The sequence below is a fragment of the Genypterus blacodes genome, unplaced genomic scaffold (assembly GCF_046128005.1).
Source record: "Genypterus blacodes isolate CSIRO-AG114 ecotype Tasmania unplaced genomic scaffold, CSIRO-AGI_Gbla_v1 ptg000017l_1, whole genome shotgun sequence".
In the NCBI taxonomy this organism is placed as follows: domain Eukaryota; kingdom Metazoa; phylum Chordata; class Actinopteri; order Ophidiiformes; family Ophidiidae; genus Genypterus; species Genypterus blacodes.
Window position 1 is genome coordinate 875,102 of NW_027466831.1, and position 23,315 is coordinate 898,416.

A 23,315-nucleotide genomic window follows, 5' to 3' on the forward strand; every position below is an offset into this window, starting at 1 on the left:
ACCGGTGAAAACCAACATCAGGAAGTACTTTCAGGAAGTAGTTTGCTGCCTCGTTTGAGTGACAGCTGTGCGGTGGTGACGGCAGCCCGCAGAGCCGAGCCGATACTCAAGATGGCAGGTAAAGGCACTCCTCTAATACTGTTTTCTTCTATGGGTTTCCACACTTTTCTGAGTATAAAAGCATCGTTGGTGTCTGGGGAGTTGAATTAGTTTGAAGCTATGGCCGAAACTGTCTTTGTAGTTGCGGTATTTAAAGGCGAAGACTTGGCAAAGACGAGCCAAGTCATGCGAAAAGGCTGGACAAGGGGTGTTAGCAAACCTAGCATGGCTAGCGAGGTAGCCGACGAAAGATAGTCATGCATGTCGAAACAGTTGACTTTCAGGGTACCAATAAATACACACACACTTAATAATTATAGACGAATAATTAATCCATCATCCTCTTTTGGGTGAGACTAAATCACACGGCCTTTACTGCACTCGCCACCGAACTGTTGTTGTAGCAATAACTAGCGACTTGACCTAGCTACCGTTAGCCTAGTTGCTAAAGTCATTTTCAGCCATAAGCTGACCAAATCCTCCTTAAACCATAACAAAAAAGGGGATCTGTTGTTTCTAGACGGTTCACTTTGACGGACGCTGTATCCAGGTAACCCTGGCTGTTATTTGCCCCTACACAGGAAAGGCTGTGTTCAGTCAATCTCATTATGGTTGATGTGTTTGTTCGCAATTTGTAGCACATTCCTGCGCTGCTTCAGCTGTAAACATGACATTAGCCGCTCCGCCACATGCTGCTGCTGCCCCCCGGGGCAGGATCTGATCAGGGCCACCTACGGGTTTATGTCTGCTATCAGGACAAATTATCTGACAACAATCCGTCACGTTACTCTTACAGAGTGATGGTTAGCAGCGTGTATGTCGTATTGTTTGTCTCGTCGCTTTGTGGTGTTTAATGATGGGAAGACAAACTGGAAATTCAACTAGCAGTGTGTTAATGAGAGATTTCTGATCTATTGTCTGCAGTGCCAATTTAGACGAGATCACTTTGTGTCAGGAGAGGTGTTGAAAGTAGTAATTGAGGAGTCAATTGTGAGACATTGTCGAACACAATTTTTAAGAATTAATTTGAATAAAAGAAATAAAAAGACCAACATGCTGGCTCCTGGTCTCACCAAAGGAAAGGAGAACACACGTTGAATACATCACCGCTGACTCTCTGAACTTGGGACAGGAGTTTATCAGTTGTTAAAGTCAAATTATGAATTGACAAAACGGAAATAATTGGATTGCATTAGATTCATAAAGGCCCTAACCCCACCAGCTGTTATTGTGTTGCTGTTAATAACTGAATTTGGACATTCGGTGTGTGACATTGATCTCGAAGACCTCCTATATGAAAAACAATCCACACACTTAATTGCGTACAGTTGTTGTATACTTTATATACAGCTATGTGTTTGCATATTGGTGAGGTTAAGTTTGTACTGCTCTTAAGAGTGACTTTTTTTGCTAATATAGAGAGAGGGGGAGTGATGATGCATTCATGGCTGTATAGAGTTGGACCATTGGAGTATAGATTGACTCACCAATGTTTGTGGTTTATTTTCTGCTACTTTGCTGTCCCCTCTGCAGTAAACAGCACCTCTTGTCCCACACTAAATACTGTATGTAGCGCTCCTTTCTTTTTTTCACTTGTGTATTAGTGCAACCTGGCCCTCGTGTAGTCTTTAGTCCTGCTTACCTCACCCCGAGTGTCTTACAGGAGGAGACAATCCAAGACATTGCCTCGATCACGACTCGTCCAGTTTGACACGTTTAATTTGTAGTCCCTTCCTTAAATAGATTCAGCAAAGCGAGGCTTCATATAGACAGCAACGGTATCGTTTTCAGTCTTACTCAAGCAGACTTTGTCCCGTCTTAATAATTGTCAGCCTGTAAACCTGCCAACCCTCAAACCTTTTTTATGGTGCTGCTGTACACATTGGTGCGATGTTGATGACATGGCGTCTCTCTTAATTGCCTTATTCTTGCAGGTCTATCTTTATACTTTGAAGATGGCCATGACGATTTGGACGACTGTGAGTATTCTTGTTTATCTGCGTGTGTCCTTTTCTTTCTTCTTTTATTTGAATTTGTTAACAAAGTTGTATTAACACATACCCAGATTCCAAAGATTCCCCTTTTTTTCCCTTGTGTGTGGAACGTTGCTTCCCCTTTCCCCTCGGCAGAAATGTATGTGGCCTTTTGGAAGTGTCATCTTTCTGGGCAACTCCATTTGTCCATGTGAAATCTAAAGCTGTCAACAGTACTTTGGGGTTTACACTATGCTATTCTTAGACCTTATGGGCATGCTGGAGCAAAAGTGCACATGTGGCTCAGATTACAAATTTCACAATACATATTCAAACAAAACGTGTCTTTGGACGCCCTTTGGAATGTTTAAGTTGCCGATAAACATACAAGCTGCTAATCCCTTGTTTGGAATAGAAGCGAAAATGTTTCAGTGATAAAAATGTTTAAAAACGACTCTTTAAATAGCTGCATGCACTTTAAAAGCAGATATGCAGCACCAATGAGTCATATGTGACTAATGACAAATGTTTGGTTGATAAGCATTCATCGGTTTCAGAGATAATACATGTTGAATAGAACAGAATAGAACTTAGCCCAGGCCCAGGGACATTCTATCACGGTGGCTGCTGTGCTGCTTCATCATTCAGTATCTCATTAGTCACCCTGTGTAGTTTTGTCCTTGTACCTTTGAACATTGTGTGACTCTTCTTCGTCGTTCTCAGTTGGGTTTGATGACTATGGTTCAGAGTGTGACGGAATCCGCATCACAGCCTTCCTAGATGCAGGGCAGGACAACCTCACTCCTCTTGGCCGGCTAGAGAAGTACGCCTTCAGCGAGAATGTCTTCAACAGGTAAGTCGGGCCGTCGATACGAGTGTGTATACGAGGTCGTCACAGCGTGTTCAGCTACCCAACACACACACATAATATAATGAGTCATCACTATTTAATCAAATTCCATCCACTTTACCTCCTTCCTTTAAAGCTGTCAGAACAAAAACAATCAGAGAGAAAGTGGTAGTGTGTGTTCAGTGAGATGACGGGTCGAAGGTTCAACCTGATGGATCCAAGCAGAGCAGCCCTACATGTGTCAACGCTGTCCATCTGTTGGCCCTCTCTTATAACCAGATCCCGCTGTGCGCCAGCTGAAAAACATTCAAATAATGGCACATTGACATTTTAGAAAACAACCTGAACATGTTTACACGTTGCAAACCCTGTTGGACACGTCAACATCATTACCATATTTATCCAGATTAGCAGGAACGAGGCCTCACATTGAGTCTTTGTGTCGATTGCAGACTGTTGCTTGTGGTTAGTTGCAGTAAACAAACACGCAGTAAACAAACACGCAGTAAACAAACGTGATACCATGTACACATTGTGGCATAATCCTATTATGAAGCGCTCACGGCTAAATTGTGTTTTGAAGTTAACACACATTCCACTACTTTAGTCATTTTTCATCCCTCTGCCAGGCTGCATGCTTTCACTGTTTATTGTGTGTGTTACTGCTGGAATGCACTACATGAAGTACATTTGATGCTATGGAAACAAGGCACAGGGTGAACTAGAGTGATGCCACCTCACTGCTGGTAGTCGTGTGTGTGTGTGTGTGTGTGTGTGTGTGTGTGTGTGTGTGTGTGTGTGTGTGTGTGTGTGTGTGTGTGTGTGTGTGTGTGTGTGTGTGTGTGTGTGTGTGTGTGTGTGTGTGTGTGTGTGTGTGTGTGTGTGTGTGTGTGTGTGTGTGTGTGTGTGTGTGTGTGTGTGTGTGTGTGTGTGTCCTTCTCATGGCATGTTCTGTGCATGTGAGACTTTTGATGTCATTGTGTCAACTTTCTGCCAAGTGCACAGAAGAACATGCCAGATAACCTCACCTCTGCTCTTTTCACGCTTCCTGATTAGCCTGAATACTGTAATACCTGCCAATGTTCAATCCGGCTCCTACAAGTGTGTTTAGTTTCTCTTTTCATGCTTTTCAGTCTTACCTCGCAGAGTTCACACCCTCCTGTAATTCTCAAGTACATGCGTGTCGCGTACTCGTGAGCTCTGCGTCGGGTTGTGCCGTTGACACTCTTGTACTTGTAGATATTTGTAGTCAGGCAACTAACCTGTAGCTGCTGCTGCTTTCCAGGCAGATTGTGGCTCGCGGCCTGCTTGATGTGCTTCGAGAGTTCAGTGACAATGAAAATGACTTCCTCAGTGTCATGGAGACAGTCGCAAGAATGTCAGAAGATGGAGGTGAATTGTTTTTCCTTTTTTATCTGTTGAAGTTTTCAATCGAATTATTCTTTTCTTTTTTCCTTTTTATTGCAGTTGAACTCATTGAAGATTTGCTCTTCACACTGTTACAATGACTGAATGTCTATGTACGGTATGTCTTTATATTTGTCCCTATAGCTGATGTCGTGTAAACTGTGTGTGTGTGTACTCAGAGCCGACTGTGCGAGCTGAGCTGATGGAGCAAGTCCCAAACATTGCCATGTTCCTACATGAGAGTCGGCCCAACTTCCCAGCAGCTTTCTCAAGATACTTAGTACCCATCGTAGTCCGGTACCTGACTGACCCAAATAATCAGGTAGGGATCAAATAAGGGTTACCAAGTCCATGAAGTCATTACTTGGTTTTGTGCAATTAGCATACATCTTTGTTCAAATCTTTTCCGTACAAAGAAACAAATCTCCTGCCAGGTGTGTTCAGACTTTTATTTTTAAACCTCTTTCAGGTGCGGAAGACTAGTCAGGCAGCACTGCTCGTTCTGCTGGAGCAGGGCCTCATCTCTAAAGCCGACATGGAGACCAAAGTTTGTCCGGTTCTGCTTGACCTTACAGAACCCAGCAGTGATGACGACTACAAAATTGAAGCGGTTGCGGTAAGCGCTGTTATGAGTGTTTTATAATGCAGCATATCCCGTTTAAAACGGTCTGTCGGGTCAATGTCACACCTGCAGCATTGTTCCATCTGAATCACACCCCGGCTGTGTTTATCCTCTTGATACGGTTCGTTCAGGCAGGGGAGGAAGCAGCAATTGCACTCGGGTGCCGACCTAAGCAACCAGTCCCAGACCAATTTGTACAAGCAGTCTTATTATTATTATTTGCATGATCAAATTGTAGTAGTGGGTTACATGAATGGAACCACCCTAGCACCCCCTCATAATGACATCATGAACATGTTGCCGTTGTTAATGACATCCTGAATAGAACCAACCTAGAACGTCCCGTAATGTCATCACGAATGATGCCAGGGTTGCACATGAAGAGACACGAGTGTGAAGGGGCGTGAAATGTCAGGGGGAGGATGTCACGGAAGGGTCGGCAAGAAAAGGTAGAAACGCCCAAAGGGTTATACCTTTGAAGCAGCGAAGGTCAGGGGAGGCCGGGCTGAGGGAGGAGGGGCACAGCTGGGGGGGGGAGGGGGCGAAATATGAGGGAAGATTTACGGGACGGTCGGCAAGTCAAAGAAGAAGCGACCGACGCAGTCAGCAAGAAGCCGCAGCATGACCCAAACTTTGTCAGGCAGCAGCTCCCTTTCCCCTTCAGGCGCTTTGCTCTAGTCCACGCAATTAGAGACTAACCAAACTAAATGTCGACATAAGGTCCCTCAGGCTCATCTTCGGCCTCCCAGTTTCTAAAAGCTCAATGTAGACATCGATCTGGCATTGCAATCGCTAAACGTTCTCCCTAACTCCTTCTTCTTACAGATCATGTGTAAAGTGGTCACCATGTTGAGTAAAGACACAGTGGAGCACATGTTGCTGCCGCGGTTCTGCGACCTGTGCAGCGACGCCAAACTCTTCCAAGTCCGCAAGGTAACGCCAAAGCTTTTCACGAGTCAACTTTAAGGCTTAAACCGTCTGAGGACAAAGAGTTCGAAAGTCTGAAAGTATTTATAATGTACCGTTGTGTTGGACTCAGTATCTTAATACACACATACTTTTTAAATGCAGCTTGGATCTTTAACTTGTAGCTTTTCCCTCCACAGTGAAAGATGAACAATGCAGCGGATGAGATCATTTATTTGGCTTAATTCAGTCTTATTGTCTCCTGGTCCTCAGGTCTGTGCTGCCAACTTTGGAGAGTTTTGCTCTATTGTCGGCCAGGAGGCTACAGAGAAACTACTGGTGAGACCCTTTGATGCTCCTCTTCCCTTTGTCCGCATTGTTCCATCATTATGTAACTCTGGTTTCAATTGCCGTCACTCTTTGCGGTCGATTGACATTCGGTAAAACAAACCGCTCGACTCTTGCTTGTCCTGTAAGGTCACGGTGGATTTAAATTTTGCTCTGCATGAATAAGTAGCGATTCCTCACACACTTGCTCACTGACTTTAAGCATCACTGACTTGGTTTTGCTTTAACCGCAGATGCCCAAGTTCTTCGACCTGTGCTCCGACAGCTTGTGGGGCATTAGGAAAGCCTGTGCTGAGTGCTTTATGATGGTCTCCAATTCCACCTCTCCGGAAGTGCGCCGCACTAAATTGTCCCCCCTGTTCATCAGCCTCATCAGTGACCAGTCTCGCTGGGTAAGACGGGACACGTCGCACATGAGAACATTCCCCTAGTTTAAACGAGTGAGAAGAGGTGACTGTGAAAGCATTTCCATGTCGGTCTCTGAGGATTAACGGCTGACTCTCTCCTCTGCTTGTAGGTGCGTCAGGCGGCCTTTCAGTCTCTGGGACGTTTCATCTCTACCTTCGCCAACCCCTCCAGCACAGGCCTCTACTTTAGAGAAGACGGCGCTCTGCTAGAGATGCCCAGGTGTCCAACAGACAGGTAGGACCACTCAGTCAACTGACCTGACCCAGTCCCAGCTGTTGATGTAAAGGCAGAGGAACGAGCAGAATTGGATACAAACGTTTTTGCTCTAAATCCTTTTGTATAAGTGTTACTGTTATTGGAGAAGTACTGTCTCTGTATTGGATACAAAGGGTCTAATGAAGTAATCCCCTGTGTTTTGTCTCTTTCCAGTGATTGCTCCCTAAACTCACTGAACTGCTCCGACATCAGCAACTGCCACGCGGACAGAAGCATCACTCACACGCCCCCCAACCAGGACGGCCGTGCCACACCCTCCCCAGAGCACGTGTCAACGGAAATGCACAACTACGACGACAGTCCCACATCTGCCGCCGGAGAACGGCGCGACGGCTTCGCTTACTGCTCCCCCAACAGCAACGACCGCTCTGCAACTACAGAGAACACGAAAATCACAAAAGAAACAGAGCAGACAGACGACAACTTTAATTCCTTTCGCTTTTGGAGGTCTCCTTTACCAGACATCAGCGGGGAACTGGAGATGCTAAGTAGTCACACAATAGCAGAGGTAGTGCAGAAGAGGGAAAAGAAAGAGGAGGAGGACGACGAGGCTGAAGAAGAATATCCTGATTTGAAGTCCAGCCCAGGTAAAGCTACCAGCGATCAGATCCAGAAGGTCTTGGACTGCTTGCAGCCACACATGGACGACCCTGATGTACAAGGTGAGAGTGTACAGGACCAGCAGGAGTGAGACGGGCTGTGGAAGTGCAGCAACTTAGTTATTCAGTATTTGTTTTGCCAATTTAGACTTAAGCTGTGGTTCTGTGTTCACCCCTAGCTCAAGTTCAGGTGTTGTCAGCGGCCCTGAGGGCAGCACAGCTCGACAGCCCGAACGACGACAGCCCGACCGAACCGGAACCAGAACATGAGAATAACACTGATGGCAGCCCGGCAGCTGAGACGAAGCCCGAGGAGGCTCAGCCGGAGGCCGAATCGAGTCCCTCAGAGGAGGAGGAGGAGCAGACGGCCGAACCGCCTCCAGTGGTGGAGTCGTGCCCCATCCAGGAGCAGGGAGAGATGGAGGTGCAGACGGAGCCCACAGAGAACCAGGAAGACTCTCCTCCCGACTCCCCTGTGCCAGTATGGGACAGCTCACATCATGGCAGTGTGGTGAGACAGCTTTTGTTATTTCTATACATGCAGGCCTTGAAGAATGAAGAGAAAACACATTGCACCTTGTTTTCTGTGTTAGCTCGCTCTGTAACGCTGTGTGCTTATTTGTCTTTTCCTCAGGAGTCTGAATTAATTGAGAGTGTAGAGGAGGAAGGGAAGGACGACTCTCCTTCCAGCCCCATGTCCGAGGAGAAGCCCAAGATCCAGGTCTGTTAGTCAACACTGCTGTCCTGAAGCTTGAGAAACATCTACAGTAGCTGCATTTGTCTCTCATCATCTCAAACGTTTCTCTCCTCCGTCCTCCCCTGCTCTCCCGTCTGCAGAACGTCATCCCCCAGCAGCTGTTGGACCAGTACCTCTCCATGACGGACCCGGCCCGAGCGCAGACGGTGGATACAGAGATCGCCAAACACTGTGCCTTCAGCCTCCCCGGCGTGGCTCTGACGCTGGGGCGACAGAACTGGCACTGCCTCAAGGACACGTACGAAACCCTCGCTACCGACGTGCAGGTGGGCAACAACGCATGGGATTATGGGATTAGATTGGGTTTCTTTACTCCAAAAATGAGATTGAGCGCTCTACTTTCACACCTGTCTGTCTGTCCAAATATCTAAGCTTTTTGAAGAAATTGAAGATGGTTAGAGTTGAAGTTCAGGGTTATTTGGACCTAACCCTTAAGGTTTCATTCACCCGTCGCTCTGTTTCTCAGTGGAAGGTTCGGCGTACTCTGGCTTTCTCCATCCACGAGCTGGCGGTCATTCTTGGGGACCAGCTGACGGCCGCTGATTTGGTGCCCATCTTCAACGGTTTCCTCAAAGACCTGGACGAGGTTCGCATCGGCGTTCTCAAGCATCTCTACGACTTCCTCAAGGTACGTCGGCGAACAAGAGGCTGACGGTTTGAGACAGCACACTCGATCTCAGCTGTGTACTCATTATGTGACCTCATACTGACCAAGGTCGCTTCGTGTCCAAGTAGAACCGACTCGTGTATTTGAAAGGGCATCAAAATGTCATCAAACCACAAACTCATTGTCAAGCGGAGAAATATTTGGATGCGTCATGACGTTACAGGGTTACACATCCGATCCGTCTTTGTTTGCTTTGGCCTTACTTTGTGACATTGTGCTATAATTACCCAAATGATTGATGTGCACGTCCTTGTTCCAGTTGCTGCACGCAGACAAGAGGAGGGAGTATCTGTACCAGCTGCAGGAGTTCATGGTGACAGACAACAGCCGCAACTGGAGGTTCCGATACGAGCTGGCAGAGTACGTCCCCCCCATCTTCCTCCCCTAGTGACGATGACAGTTTTTGAAATAATTGGAAGGCGTTTTGACCTTCATCCGGACCTATTTTAGTCAAAGTCTTGTGATCTTCTGATTATACGAGATGTCCTACGTGGTTGGACTCTTTTATTAATGCAGATACACTTTGTATTGTTGATGTTCTCCTTGTAACTGTGTTGTTGTGGGTTACTGTTGCCTAACTGAATCTGTGTTTGTGTCCCTTTCCAGGCAGTTGATTTTGATTATCGAGTTGTACAGCCACTACGATGTGTATGACTACCTCAGACAGATAGCACTCACGCTCTGCTCCGATAAGGTGTCAAAGGTCAGGTGGATCTCCTACAAGCTGGTGAGTCTGACGCCGGGACTTTGGGTTCTGTCGGAAAAATGTGATCTCAAAGGGAAATGAGCCACAGATTGAATTGCCTTTGTGTGTTTTTCTTGTTTTTAGGTTGTAGAAATCCTCCAAAAATTGTATGCGTGTGGTGCCGACGACCTCGGCCTGAACTTCATCAACGAGCTCACAGTCCGTTTCTGCCACTGTCCCAAGTGGGTGGGACGGCAGGCGTTTGCCTTCATCTGCCAGGTCTGTAAAGAGTGTGTGTGTGTGTGTGTGTGTGTGTGTGTGTGTGTGTGTGTGTGTGTGTGTGTGTGTGTGTGTGTGTGTGTGTGTGTGTGTGTGTGTGTGTGTGTGTGTGTGTGTGTGTGTGTGTGTGTGTGTGTGTGTGTGTGTGTGTGTGTGTGTGTGTGTGTGTGTGTTTTAAATTTTCCCAGCTGTCCTCTGTCCAACCCTGTGTATAAATGTCATGTGTGTGTGCTGTGTCTCTGATAGGCCATAGTGGAGGAGGACTGCATGCCCATGGAGCAGTTCACTCAGCACCTCTTACCCAGCTTACTCAGCCTTTCTTCAGATCCCGTGGCCAACGTCCGTGTACTGGTGGCCAAGGCACTACGACAGAGAGTCATGGAGAAAGGTACAAACAACTGTAAATAAACGCTTCTCTCTTTCTCTCTCTCACACACACGCGCAGCCCTTGTAGCTTTTTAGATGACTTTTTTATTTGACGGCTGTTTGTGTCCTTTGGTTTGTGTGCAGCTTACTTCAAGGAGCCAGGCTGTGCCTACTCTGACGAGCTGGAGGAGACGGTGATAGCTCTGCAGTCTGACAAAGACAGGGATGTCCGCTTCTTTGCCAGCCTGGACCCTAACAAAGATTTAATAGACACCGCTCCCTTGATGTAGCCTCAGATCCCATTACAGCCCGCTCGCCCGCCCCCGCCTGCCCGTCTGTCTGACTGAGGCAAAGACAGCCAATCCGCAACACCAGCACCTGACCAGACCCCAGACCTGTACCGAGGCATCAGCGACCACTTGAAAGATGTTCAGACACTCGAGCCTACACGTTACAGACACAAACATGAGTATGCTCGCACATGCCAGTTTCTGGTTGGGCACTACATAACGCACATTACACTCACACAACAAACTTCTTAAATATTAACAGAAAATGAGCAGGACTCAGATCAGCTGCACCACATTGTGGTAGCTGCCGTATCCTCTTGTGAACATCGCCCTTCCTCCACACTAACAACCAGCTTGACGGCAACTTGGTCTCTCACCAGTTTCAGACTTGTAAATGGGCTCTTTCTCTCTCCAAAGCTAATTGTAAGCTTGATATGAAATTGATGACTTTTCATTGGTTTTCTTTGTTTGTGCTTCTTTTTGTGGCTTTCTTAACGAACAAGCAGGCGAGGCCTGCAGGACTCTGATGTGTGCACTAACTCAGGGGGACTCATCTGCACCGAATCAGCATTAGCAACCGAGATAAGCAGCCGCCGCCTTCTCAGTGGCTCCTGGATCCCTGGTGAAAACTCAGCTTTCTGAGCAACACACCAGCCAAAACCAAGTAGCTCTGCTGGCATGTCGCCTCATTTCCTCCTGTCGTCTCAGATGTTCTTTGTCCTCTGAGATGTCCTCTGGGTTATTGTCTCCTCCCCTCTACCTTCTCCAGTTCACTCTTTTCCTCTGCATTTCTCCGGCTCGTCTTAGTGGGCCAACGACAACCACTATTACTGCACATAAAGAACTGTGATTCTACTCAGCGCTACTCTTGATTAAAACCATATCTCGATGTCTCTGAAAGAACACCTTCATTAACTGTCGGTTACTTCCCCAGTGTCTGTGCGTTTACCAAAAATGTGACACGTTTCCCAAACGGCAGGAGACGAATGAAATACCTCTGTTTGGACACGACTCTGGCCAGTGTGTCGCACGTGGAGGAGGAGGGACATCCAGGGTTCAAACAGGCTTTGAATGAATGTCTGCAATTGGTGATTGTTTTGGGTGTTCAGTGGTGTTAATGAATCATCTTAACAAGGGCTTATGATGAAGTGACACAGGGTGACAAACGTCAGAGAGAAGGGGAAGAAAGAGAGAAAAGCACACAGCTGGAATTTGCATGCGCCCCCCTCCCCCCATCCTTCCCCACGTTGTATAGTCTATTGCAGTTCCGTTTTAGGTTGACGACCTCCTGATATTGAATCATGTGACCACAGTAGCATTTGGATGGATCTGATTGACCGGTTGTACAATAGGATTTAGGTGTGGCTGTGTTTGGCCCCGCAGTCGAGCTTATGAGGACGAAAGACAACTGATCGACATCTCCCCGTCTCGGAGAAATGATTGAAGTATGAGTTGCAACTTTTTTTTTGTACAGCTTAAACCTGTGGAAATGGTGTGTTTATGGAACCAAGGCCAGTTGAGTAGGTTTTATTTTTTACCTATTGAGATGTGTGTGAGTGTGTGTGTGTGTGTGTGTGAATATATTGGGAGCAGTCACCAAGTCACTTTTTAAGTCTTTTGAGCTTGTTTGTTTTCCTCTGTTGTAAATGGTAACCCATTATTTTGACCATAGACATAACTTGAGAACTTAAGCTGATTGTGGTGTGTGCTGTGCATCTCAAGTCTTTCTTCCTTCAAAAGGAGAGCGCACTGCGGTAATGCAGTGTCTACTCATCTCGTCTGTCTGCAATTTTGTGTCCATCTCATTTTTTTTATGTAGTAGAACAGTTAATATATGCATTTTATGAAAATTATTTTTCTTTTTTCAATTATGCACCACTGTTCAAAGATTTTATATCCTAACTTTACAAAATTTACAACCTTTGTAATATTCAATGGTTTCTTTTAAAAAGACATTTTATGTAATGTTATTTTTAGTATTCTGTAATTAAATGATGATGAAATTAGGTTGTCGGACTGTTTTGCGTTTTTGATCTCTGTGATTCATGCGAGTCTCAAATACGAGGTGATGTTTTAATCCCTGAAACACAATGTAAGCAAATTTAACCTGTTTTGAGGCTGAGCATTTTCAGCATGAAGTGACTCAACCCTTGACACCCCTGACAATCAAATCTGTTCCAGCTCCCATTGTCCTTTCATCCCCAGTGTTCTGTTTTGTCCCCCTGGTCATGTCTCTGCTGCCGGTCCTGTCCACTCTCCATCGTCCCTCTCATGTCCTCCTGAAGAGCAGCAGCTTGCGGTCCCAGGCGGTGCTGCCGAAGCTCTGAATGAGCTCCATGCTGCAGTGTCCTTCCAGATGCTCCCTGGCCTGCTCTGCCATGTCCCCGCGGATCTCCAGAGCCTTGAAGTGGTCAAAGTCAGAGCGTCCCAACTTCCTGAGGCGGCGAGCTGCTGAGCGATAACACTTCCAGGGCTGAGCCTCTAGCAGGAGGTGCTGGCTGATGGAGGCCAGGCGAGAGAGCAGTCGCAGCAGGCCGGCGTCTCCATGGTTCAGATGGACCCACATGGTGACGGCCAAGCAGGCGCACAGGTGGAAGTGGGTGCAGCCGTGGCGCTGGAGGAAGTCCTGCAGCTGCTCTGTGTCTGCAGTGATGTCCAGAGGAATGAAGGAGATGCTGCTGGGCAGGGGGTTGATCTGCTGGGCTCGCTGAATGAGGGTCTCATCCAGGTCAAAGCCCAGGAGATGAAGAGTCCTTCCTGACTTTGTGTCTTCCTCCTCACAAAGAGTCTTCTGAAGCAGATGCTGGTACAAAGCTATGCTCAACTCCTGTGATTGAACAAAATGTTTATTAGTACTGTTAAAGCTTTGTTTACATCAGTGTTGTTTGCATTGTAACATTATTTGTGTGTATAAACTTCTGAACCTCACACAAGAATCTCAAACTCTGTTTTTGGTTGATCTCGATGACTGTGGCATAGAACTTGAAGAACTAGAAGCTCAGCACTCATGACACACAGATCCAGTCGGACTGAGCTCACACTCACACACACTTGGAAGATCCAAACTTACCCCAGTATTGCAGCCCACGTCCAGCATGAGTGTGTTGTGTGTGTCGCTGTAGCCTAGATCCCGCAGCAGTGTGGCTGGAATCAGACTCAGGCGGTTCTCTGGAGGGTTGAAGCTGTAATAGTTGATGAAGTTCCCATAGGGAGCAGCGCCTGGGTCTGTGACGTCATCTTCAACGTCAGGAGGCTCCCTGAGGACTTTCCCGGCCTGCATCCCCCCCGACGTTGATACAAAGGGTTAATTTAGGATTGGAGTTGTGTGTCCCGATCTTACAAATTCACGACCACACTCATTCAATGCCTTCTTCTTCTTTTTCGGCTTCTTTATCTTCTTCTTTGAATTAAATGGCGCTGCGCAACTATTGTGCAACGCGCCACCTACAGTACAGGAGTGTCGGTATCCATTTATGTTTGCGTCACCTTCAAATGTGGACCCCATTAATAACAATAATAATATTATTACACAGTATCATCTGCATAAAAATTTGATATCTATTAATTTTCTTTTTTGCACCTAACTGGAAAGAAAGGTACAAATACTTATAACAAAGCAAGTGTACATTAAAGAACACAGCAACACAAAGGTTAAACGCGTTTCACACTCCGGCCCAGCAGGTAGCGCTCTCTATTCGGGCTAGCTCTTTTTTCAAAGGAAGAGCAAAGTCCCTCGGAGGCTTCCGTAGTTTAAGACGAAGGGCTACTGACTTTCTCATGTTGTGCTGACATTGAGGAAGAGTACGACCAACTGCGTTTCTCAGGACTTTACATTTAAAGCAACAGGTGAGTAAAGACGGAGGTTTTTGTTTTTCAAATAATTACATTGTACGTGGGTAGAAGTTATTATCCACAGCGCGTGAAGCAGCAGCAGACTGGCGGCTCGGCCCCCTGCACTGTATTCCGTCATGTCACAGGGTCACGATATACAAATATGAGCCAAAGATGTGAGCGTTGCTGTGTCGTCATGGTGTTACTGTACTGACGTCACTCACTTTACCAAACAAGCACTGATTGGTGGCTCATTCCTACAGAAACGCTGCAGCAGCTTGTGGAAAGAAAATGAAACTAATAAATGACTTGACTTCAACAGTGTTCAAGTGTCCACGTTGTAGCCAATATCTATGATAACATCTTAACATTTAGTCCCTTTTTGTTCCATATTAATGCATTTAGAACAGAAACAAAGTGGGAACTCTAGGCTTGTATGAACACTTGTATATATGCAGATATAGATGTAGATATGCAGAGAAATTGCCTCACACTTGTTTTACAAGTTGTATTTGTGATGTATAGTTTTGTATTTTTGTTTAAATATTATAAGTAACCATTATTTGTATTATTGGAATGACAAACTAATCCACTGTCTTGCTCCTGCAGGATCGTCACCATGGTATCTGGAAAGCGCCTGGCTGATTTGGGCTATCGGGCCTTTACTGGCTCCATGATGCTGCTGACGGTGTATGGAGGCTACCTGTGTGTGGCACGAGGCTACCGCTACATGGAGCGACAGAAGCAGCTCAAACTGGCAGCAGAGAACCAGAACCCTGAAGTCATCAAAGACTGACACCAGCTAGACAACTGTATGGACATTTCTCATTCCATCGCTAAATTATGAAGATGTTTATTCTTCCGAGGACGTTTGTGTGATTTCCTTCTAATCTGCGAGGGTTCCAGGGAGGAAATCGAGAATCTATATTGCACCAATGGTCTGCGTGTGGAGTCCATTTTGTGTCTCTGTCATTGTGTTGTATTAAATGCCTTTAACTGTATGGTGCAGCGTAGTGTTTGTACATAGAATTACAATGCAAAAGTCAATATTCAACAACAGAATATATTTAGAAATACATTCTTAACAAGGCACTCAAGTGAGAACATCTTACCAGACATTTGTTTGGTCCTCGTTCCTGAAATCCCTCTACAGACAGTGACATCAAAGTACAAGCAACACTGTACATCAGAACATGTAACAAACATTTGGTCTCAGAAGTATAAAACAGTCAAACAACATATCACAAAATAGCCAAAAGGTGAGATTTAAAGGCTTAATCCACAGGAGATCAAAGGCAGAAAACTAAAGCTGCAGTGCTAAAATGACAGTGGCGTCTAAATTCACTACCCACAATCCATTGCGGTGGTCAGTTTGATTCAGGCGATCCTCATCAGCCTTAAAGTCAGGAAACAAAAATATGAGATCATATTCTAGTTAGCAGCTTTTGTTTGTCTCATATATGAGACGGCGTAGTCGAGCTATTGAAGGAATGCAGTTAATGCTCCTGTCAGCAGTTTGGGTGTGCTATCAATCATTGGACAGTACAAGAGGCGACATCATCATAGCATCCTGCGTCCTGTAGCACCTTGTCATTCACAACCTACTTTCAACAACATCATGATTAACAGGGCCGTTTCAAAGTTCCTGTTCAACTGATAAGATTTGACTGTTACGGCCTAAAGAGGAGCACTTGAATGCACCGTCAGTGGGGGGGGGGTCCATGTGGGCTGAGCTGTCTCGGATTCAGCAGATCCTTTAGTTTAGAGGATCCTCCTCCCATCAGCAGGGTCCTGCCCCTAGACTGATACACAGCTCAGTTATCTCAGTTGAGGCACATATACTGTATACACACACATATATAAAGTAGTACTTTCAGTGCCGTGACGTCACAGATGTGGCCCACGTGTCCGACCCCAAAGGGAGCAGTGCAGCAGCAGTTTCAAGTCAAGTTCATCTAGCCAATAAAACTGGGGAGAGAACATTGAAACCAACATCTGCAGCAAAATCCAACACAAAGAAAACAAGCCACCGTCAATCAATCATCCAAAACAAGACGATGCAAATCACTCGCTGCACTCGATTCCCATACGCTTTCATCTTTCACATATGGCCTCAACTAGGCCCTGGAAAGCTGCCAGTGTTTGCACCCTCATCATCAGTTCATCAACGTAGCTGTGCGTGTGTGTGTGAGAGAACATGAATTTAAGACTATTCTAAAAACAAGGGGAGACGTTGCGAGGGGCGAACTGCGGGAGGCGCCGTGTCACAAGCTGCTGTGGTTCTGCGTCCTGGTTCGGGCAGAGATGCAGTGTCCGTTGGTGCCGTTCTCTCTTTTGGGAGTGTGAGGGGAGGATCTGAGGTTGCCTGAGGGCACGTCGTGCTCATCCTCTGAGCTGCTCTCGACGTCACTGCGGACGTCGTTGCACACCTAGAGGGCGAGAGGAAAATAAGGATAAGCTGCAGGATTCAAATTCAATTAAAGCAGAAACACTTGAACATTTAAGTGCCTAACGACTGAGTTGAGTCACATTAGGCTGCATGAACGCTTGGTAACTGATTTTACGTATTTTGCCTTAATTTGAGCCAACAACAAAGTAAACAATCTGTGTCCCATTCATGTCCTCTGGGTACTCAACCAGCTGTGCAGCAGAACCACTGGGTGGTGGTGTGGGACAAGTTCAACGTGTGTCCCGCACTAATGAGAAACAGTTGGACATACCTGACATTCATGACACTATTACCACATCGCTTATCACCTCCTCCCGCTATGTGTGTGTCTAACTGTGTTCGATTCTAAGCGTCCGTCTACTGCGGCGGCCGCCCAATTACATCCGACACAATGGATCTTTGTGGGAAAGGAAAGACCAAAGACCAGAGGAGTAAATGAGAGAGGGAGAGAGAGAGGGAAAGAGGGAGAGGGAGAGCGAGAGAGAAAGAGCTAGAGCTAGAGAGGGAGGGAGAGAGAGAGAGCTAGAGAGGGAGGGAGGGAGAGAGAGAGAGAGAGAGAGGAATCCCGGCAGAGGGAAACAAGGAAACTTACAGCGAGAAACAAAGAGGGCAAAGTTGTCAAGCAGGAAGAGCGTAGAGTGAGTGAGAGGAAGTGAGACAGACGGAGACAAATGATGTCCCTCTGTCGCCCTGCAGGGAGACAAAGCAAACGGTGTCTGCAGAGAGATGGAGAGATGGGGGGGCAGAGAGATCAGCATCAGCACCTACGGGCCTCATTTCCTTAATTTGTCACTCCAATATTTTCCAACGACTTTTACGACTTCTTCAGTTAAATGCATCTATTCTAAAATATTAAACAAATATCTCAGCTTTTTTTTTTCCAACACTGAAAATAATTAAACTAAATATTAACTGTCCCATGTTTTTTAATATTTGGTAACACTGTTTCTTTGTATCATTCCCAGTCCGTATTATGTGAATATCTAAAATATTAATTGACTTTTGAATGATGACTTTTGTGATCTGTGCTCCATTGTGGCGTCGCTCTTCTAACCTGCATCCCTTTGTTACGCTGCAGGTTGGACAAGACGAAACTTTGTACAATTGTATTATGTTACATTTCGTAGCGCCGTCATTGACGCAAGTGTTTAGTCTTTATGTGTGGCGCAGCAGTGCCACAGTACGAGTAGTCCATCACCAGGATTGTTACATTGAAGTGTGTGTGCGCCTGCTGCAGTGGGATCTTTGTTTGTTCTGGGTCAAAGAGTGAAACTTAACAGGAACCCTGTCAGCAGAGGAGCACTAGTGCATGACAGGGCTGGATGTGGAGGAGGGTGTGTTGGTCGGTGCTCTCTCTCTCTCTCTCTCTCTCTCTCTCTCTCTCACCCACCTTTCCTCTCAGCAGGGCCTTGAGGGCGATGCGGGCTATGAGGTAGGACCAGATAATGTGCAGCAGTTGGAGGATCGTCAGCAAAATGTTGAACACCCACCAGGACGGGAACGGCCCGACAATGGACCAGCTCTCAAACATGGTTGAGTTCAGGAGCCTGGAAAACAAGAAGGTACACAAATTATAGGCATACACACACACACACACGCATAAGGATTCACTCATTTGGAAGCAGGAAGTAGATAGGCTGTAGTTTGATCATCACCCGCTGCTCTTTTAATGAAGCATATCATTACTGCTCAGCGTGAAACTTCCCCTTTGGGTGCTATTGACAATAGCACAACCAAGCAGGTGAGTGTCACGTCCACAGTAATGGCAGGTAAGTGGCGGTGACCTCATATCTTCCCTGAAATCCAGGTGAGTGGCAGGAGGTTGTCAACGGACCCACCTCCCCGAACAGAGGTTTGGATTTCAAGGCCAGTTAACGTTTGCATTATCACTCATCCACACCAAGACACTGAATATGGCTGCTCAGGTTACTCTGCAATGATGGCGTCCCTATTGTCTGTCTCTCCAGAGGGGGGAGTTTCACCAAACAGGTCTCTGTCGAGGAATAGTTGCCATCTTAACGGCCGCCCCCAAAGCGCAGGTTTGCATAGAGCCCAGTGCTCTGGGGAACGAGGGGGAATGATGACGGCCACCATGAATCAGCTTCCCTGGAGTTGCGTCATCTGATTCACACACTAGCCGCAGTTACATCACATTACAATTATTTCTGAAACAACAGAGACCCGTGTTGTTTTTCCATTTGTACCATCACCGAGAACACACTGCAGGAAGCGAGTACAGACTGGAAGCAGGGCTGAGTTCTGTTCAGCACTGATGATTCTCACACGGAAGAATTACAGTCAAATTGAGGCAGAGACAGGTTTTAACAACTTTATGTGCCAGAAAATCTCGAAGCTGAGCCTGTAATCAAATTCACTGAAGATGACAGCCAATATATTACTAATGCCAAATTCACTCTACATACTAATGTTCTAACAAAGTTTTAGGAAATGATTAATATCCGCTAAGTTTTTACAATGTCAGAAAGTAGTGACAAGCCTCCATAATGAGCTGGTAGCCGCCAAGTTAACCTCTAAATCAAATGACAAAAGTCAAACAGGCTAAACACTATGAAGCAAAGCAGCAAATGAGCCGTCATTTATTTTGATCCATTCTGCTCTGTTGTTGTGATGCAGGCTGGCGTGGAGCACTCACCATATTGGATATATGACGAGCCGCGTGATGAAGAACACCACACTGAACACAATGAAGAGGGCGTCGCACAAACGCTGATACTTGGCATAGTTGGCCAGCTTTGCTGCCTGAATGAAGAGAAATGACATGAAGAAAAAGAAAAAACAAATCTGTGATAAATTTGTGCCATGTTCTTCAGTTTTAATCTCTTTGGGCTTCAGCCAAGTGGAAGTGAATGAAACGGAGCGACCTCCATTGGTCTGCAGCAGAAAGGCGACTGAACAATATCTTCACAAGAAAAGAGCAGCTCTGAAATCACAAACTGCTGAGCAATCGTATATTTACACTTTGTTTTATTAGCATCAGCACTTTCCAAAGACAGATGTACTTGAAAAAGGGCAAATGGTTTTGTTATGGGTTGTTAAAATTGCAGCAAAAACCGTTCAGAAAAGACAGCGACATTTCTAGTTACTTAGATTTATGACTGTTTATTTTGGGCAGCATTTCCTCTAAAGAGCAGAATACTTTTGGTTCAAGGTTAAAACCCCCAAACTCTCCACTTCCCATCTGAGGGTGAGTGGAAAAACACCAGTGGCTACAAAAAAATCTGAATAATTAACCCTCTAGGTATCAAATGTAATCAGCCATTAAATGAGGTCGTAAGAAACTTTCTAAAATGTTGCACCTTCTTTAATTTGATATAAATTTTCATTCCTCTCTGAACGGTTGCAATCCCAACATAAACCAGTTTGTACCTTTTAAAGTAAACCATCTCTTTTGTGCAACCACTTCCTGTATTTATAAATAAAGTATGAGGTCAGAGTGGAGAGGTTCAGTTACTGTTTGAAACGAATAACAAAGAAGACGCTTTGCTATGAATGTGCAGCGATCAGTGCCCGGGAGACGCAAACTGATCCAGAAACTGTACGTTATGATTAAAATACTGGATCATCGTTGCAGTTTTTGTACTTTTAAATGTTCTGATGTTTGATGACTCAGTGAGTGGCCCTAAACTATGACCCAAAAGTAGCACAACAGTAACTTAATCTCAGCACATTAACATTATTGTAGAACACCACTTTTGCATTGTGTTTTCAGTCTGTGCGGAGTCTCACTGACCTCTAACAGGAAGTCGGAGGTGTCGTGCACGCACATCACCAGGCTTCCTACTCGTGCCATGTTGTTGACGTAAGAGAAGGTGATCAGGCCCACTGTCGCCAGGTGATGGATGAACATGATCAGGAAGTCCTGCAGTTCAAAAGAGAGATGAGCTGAGTGTTTAACCAGAGCTGCTGCGTCTGCTGCTGAAAACTGAGCTCCTGAGACTCCATTGGACAGAAGTGAAAAGAATTAAAGTGGAAACACAGACCAGGTCGTATTTCTCAATATGAAAAGAGTAAAAGTCATTTAAAAGTACCATAAATTTAGAAACATTAGAAAATGTTTCTAAATTTCTGGCTGTTCCATGTTTCCCATTAACCGCTTCATTTCACAAACCTCATTCATCTCTCAGCTTTTAAGAAGGACAATGGCTTCAATGTGGACTACAAGATTTTCGCAAAAGGTGTGAACCAAACAAATCAGTGTGTTCAGCTTCGTCACTATTTGTCCTTAAAGCGACTCGAGCTTAATTTATGCAGCGAGACTGGAGCAGAGGATGTAACGGTGACAGATTAACAGTGCAGAAGAGAGCAGAACAAGCAGGCGGACACTTGAGGTGAGACGCAGCAGACAGGAGACATGTGTGTCTGACGGATAAGTGACATGGTCTTGGAGATTCTATTCACACCTATACCTTCTCTAAACTGAATTGAGTATAGGCATGTGACGCCGACGATGGGAACACACACACGCATGCAATTCCAGACATTTTCAGTCAAATCTGCATAAGCACTTTGCACAATCAGCCGAGTCACTGTAACCGCATCTTTAACATGCTCAAACTTGCTGCAATACTGGTTCCGTCACTGATTTGGAAACACTACTAAATATTTTGCCATGTGTGTTTCATACCCACTTCCTTCATGGTTTAAAAGAAAAGAAGGCAAAGGGCAAATAAAGGTGAACCAATGAAAACTTGACATTTCTGGCGTGAATAAAGGTTTTTTATTTGACAGATACGCAAACCGAACAAAGCGTCTGCCTCTTCTTAACGTCAGCGTTATGAATAAGATAAATAAATGCGTAAGAATGTGACATTGTGACATTAGGCCTTCAAATTAGTCCATTGTCTCTGTGACCGGAATGTTCTGCTCCTCTGTCGACGTTCTGTAATTGTATTAGCATTTGGCCTATTTCATGCTGTCACAGGACGGCTGGTGCCCTCGTGTTGAAACTATGAGGCATTTACAAACTGAGCCACACACACACACACACACACCCACTCGCTCTCACACACGTCAACACATGACCGTCCAATTTCATAACAGCATAATACTGACTACAAACGCACTTCAGTCTGCTTGAATCCACTGCAACCTACACACATCTGTAAAACTTACCCATGTACATAATCACACACACACACACACACACACACTGCCAAATGAGGAACAATGGTCATATTAACAAATGCTTAACAGGGAACGGCGGCTGCAGTGTACCAGACCCCCGGAGCTTCAGCGATTCATCTCACCTTCCTTTTAATGTCGGTGAACTGGGAGAACATTAGCGACCAGTAGAAGGCGAGTTCTATCACGTAGTAGCGGTAAAGCCCTGATGTCATCACCTAGACAGGAACACAGATGGGGAGACAGGGTTCACTTTAAGGGATATGTGTGTGTTTAAGAAGCAAGAGTGATGATGGGAGACGGCACCAATCGGAAGTACACACACGTTAAGAATGGAAACTGGCCAAGGTGACTGATTTGCAAAATCGGGAAGCGCGAGTGCCAGTGTGGCACAACAGTAAGGCGTGTGTGTGTGTGTGTGTGTGTGTGTAGACTCAGGGCTCAAACCTTAATGCCCTCTCATGCAGCTTCAGACCCGTTACAGCCTTCATATCAAACACCTCAGTGTCCTCCTGTGACCCGACTTTGCTCAGATCTGTTAAATCTGTGGGTTATCAGTCTAAAGATTTACTATCATACTTACATAATTACTTTTTCTAATCTACAAACACATACACAGTAATATTGCTATATATACGTTTTTGGCTGATAATATAGGTTCGCCGAATCTGAACTCGCCACTCGACAGAGCGAAGCAAGTCAACACCAGACTGCATGTTTGTGTGTGTGTGTGTGTGTGTGTGTAATGCAGTTGGAACACACTCAAGTGCACATGCTGTAAATTCCATAGCAATTGCTCTCTTCATGCACAAGATCAAAAAGGCTCAGAGGCGGTTGCGCAATCAGAGGCTTGAGTGTGTGCGCGTGTGCTTGCGTGTGTGTGTGTGTGTGTGTGTGTGTGTGTGTGTGTGTGTGAGAGTGAGGCTGCGTCGTACCTGATAGGGATAACCGTACCAGCAGTGTCGCGTATCCCATGTCCACGGCGACTATAAAGTGGAGGAAGGACACACCATCGCAGGCGTTAGTTGGGCACACAAACAAACAAAGCTGACGCGCACACACAGACAATCAAAGATCACCCGTTAAGAAGCAAACCACGCTAACAGCAAACTTCTCGTCGTCTCTCCCCAGTCTGATCTGTCAGCGAGCTCACCTGCCACAGAAACCGGATCCCGTAGATAAATATGCACGAGTAAAATGTAAACCTCCACCTAGAAGGAAGGAGAGGTCAGTGAAATGACTGTGCGGAGGACGTGGCCGAGCAACGCCACAACATCAAGGATGAGTTCAACAGTCACCATGACGACTAACTGCCTGATCTCAAACACTGATATGATGTTAACTTGGTCCTCACTGTAACT

The 23,315-nt window shown here is 45.8% G+C and overlaps 4 protein-coding genes across 6 annotated transcripts in view; 2 read left to right on the top strand and 2 right to left on the bottom strand.

Annotated features, from left to right (window-relative positions):
* cers5 (ceramide synthase 5) overlaps positions 1-23,315 on the bottom strand; it is a 132,255-nt gene that overhangs the window by 101,626 nt on the left and 7,314 nt on the right. Inside the window, exons 4-10 of one of the 2 annotated variants that reach the window (XR_012960873.1) lie at positions 23,108-23,165; positions 22,890-22,940; positions 22,080-22,172; positions 20,564-20,692; positions 19,466-19,572; positions 18,203-18,359; positions 16,574-16,792 (exon numbers count right to left, since the gene is read on the bottom strand). Coding sequence is in view for 1 of the 2 variants with exons in the window: in XM_076141247.1 (XP_075997362.1) it covers positions 16,628-16,792; positions 18,203-18,359; positions 19,466-19,572; positions 20,564-20,692; positions 22,080-22,172; positions 22,890-22,940; positions 23,108-23,165 (760 nt within the window). In the remaining variant the exon portion in view is untranslated. Of the gene's footprint in view, positions 1-15,408; positions 16,793-18,202; positions 18,360-19,465; positions 19,573-20,563; positions 20,693-22,079; positions 22,173-22,889; positions 22,941-23,107; positions 23,166-23,315 lie in introns of those variants that run through there. The other variant, XM_076141247.1, reaches the window with a different exon arrangement.
* Positions 79-12,540, top strand: ppp4r1l (protein phosphatase 4, regulatory subunit 1-like). Of its 2 annotated transcripts, none has more exons than XM_076141392.1 (20): positions 79-118; positions 2,034-2,078; positions 2,796-2,925; positions 4,208-4,314; positions 4,509-4,651; positions 4,799-4,945; positions 5,777-5,884; positions 6,131-6,196; positions 6,439-6,597; positions 6,723-6,847; positions 7,043-7,551; positions 7,668-7,999; positions 8,123-8,209; positions 8,326-8,511; positions 8,712-8,873; positions 9,172-9,272; positions 9,519-9,639; positions 9,742-9,876; positions 10,123-10,276; positions 10,387-12,540. In XM_076141392.1, the coding sequence occupies exons 1-20, from the start codon at positions 112-114 to the stop codon at positions 10,530-10,532; spliced, it is 2,970 nt and encodes a 989-aa protein (XP_075997507.1). In that variant the 5' UTR covers positions 79-111; the 3' UTR covers positions 10,533-12,540. The 2 variants fall into 2 exon arrangements, with proteins under 2 accessions (XP_075997507.1, XP_075997508.1); XM_076141393.1 differs by having other exon boundaries at positions 10,123-10,264.
* bcdin3d (BCDIN3 domain containing) lies at positions 12,561-13,918 on the bottom strand. The gene is made up of 2 exons (XM_076141394.1): positions 13,603-13,918; positions 12,561-13,359 (listed from the first exon to the last, which is right to left on the bottom strand). Exons 1-2 carry the CDS (start codon positions 13,810-13,812, stop codon positions 12,802-12,804), a joined length of 768 nt encoding a protein of 255 aa, XP_075997509.1. The 5' UTR covers positions 13,813-13,918; the 3' UTR covers positions 12,561-12,801.
* On the top strand, positions 14,254-15,364 carry cox14 (cytochrome c oxidase assembly factor COX14). Its single transcript, XM_076141248.1, has 2 exons — positions 14,254-14,378; positions 14,973-15,364. The coding sequence occupies exon 2, from the start codon at positions 14,983-14,985 to the stop codon at positions 15,157-15,159; it is 177 nt and encodes a 58-aa protein (XP_075997363.1). The 5' UTR covers positions 14,254-14,378; positions 14,973-14,982; the 3' UTR covers positions 15,160-15,364.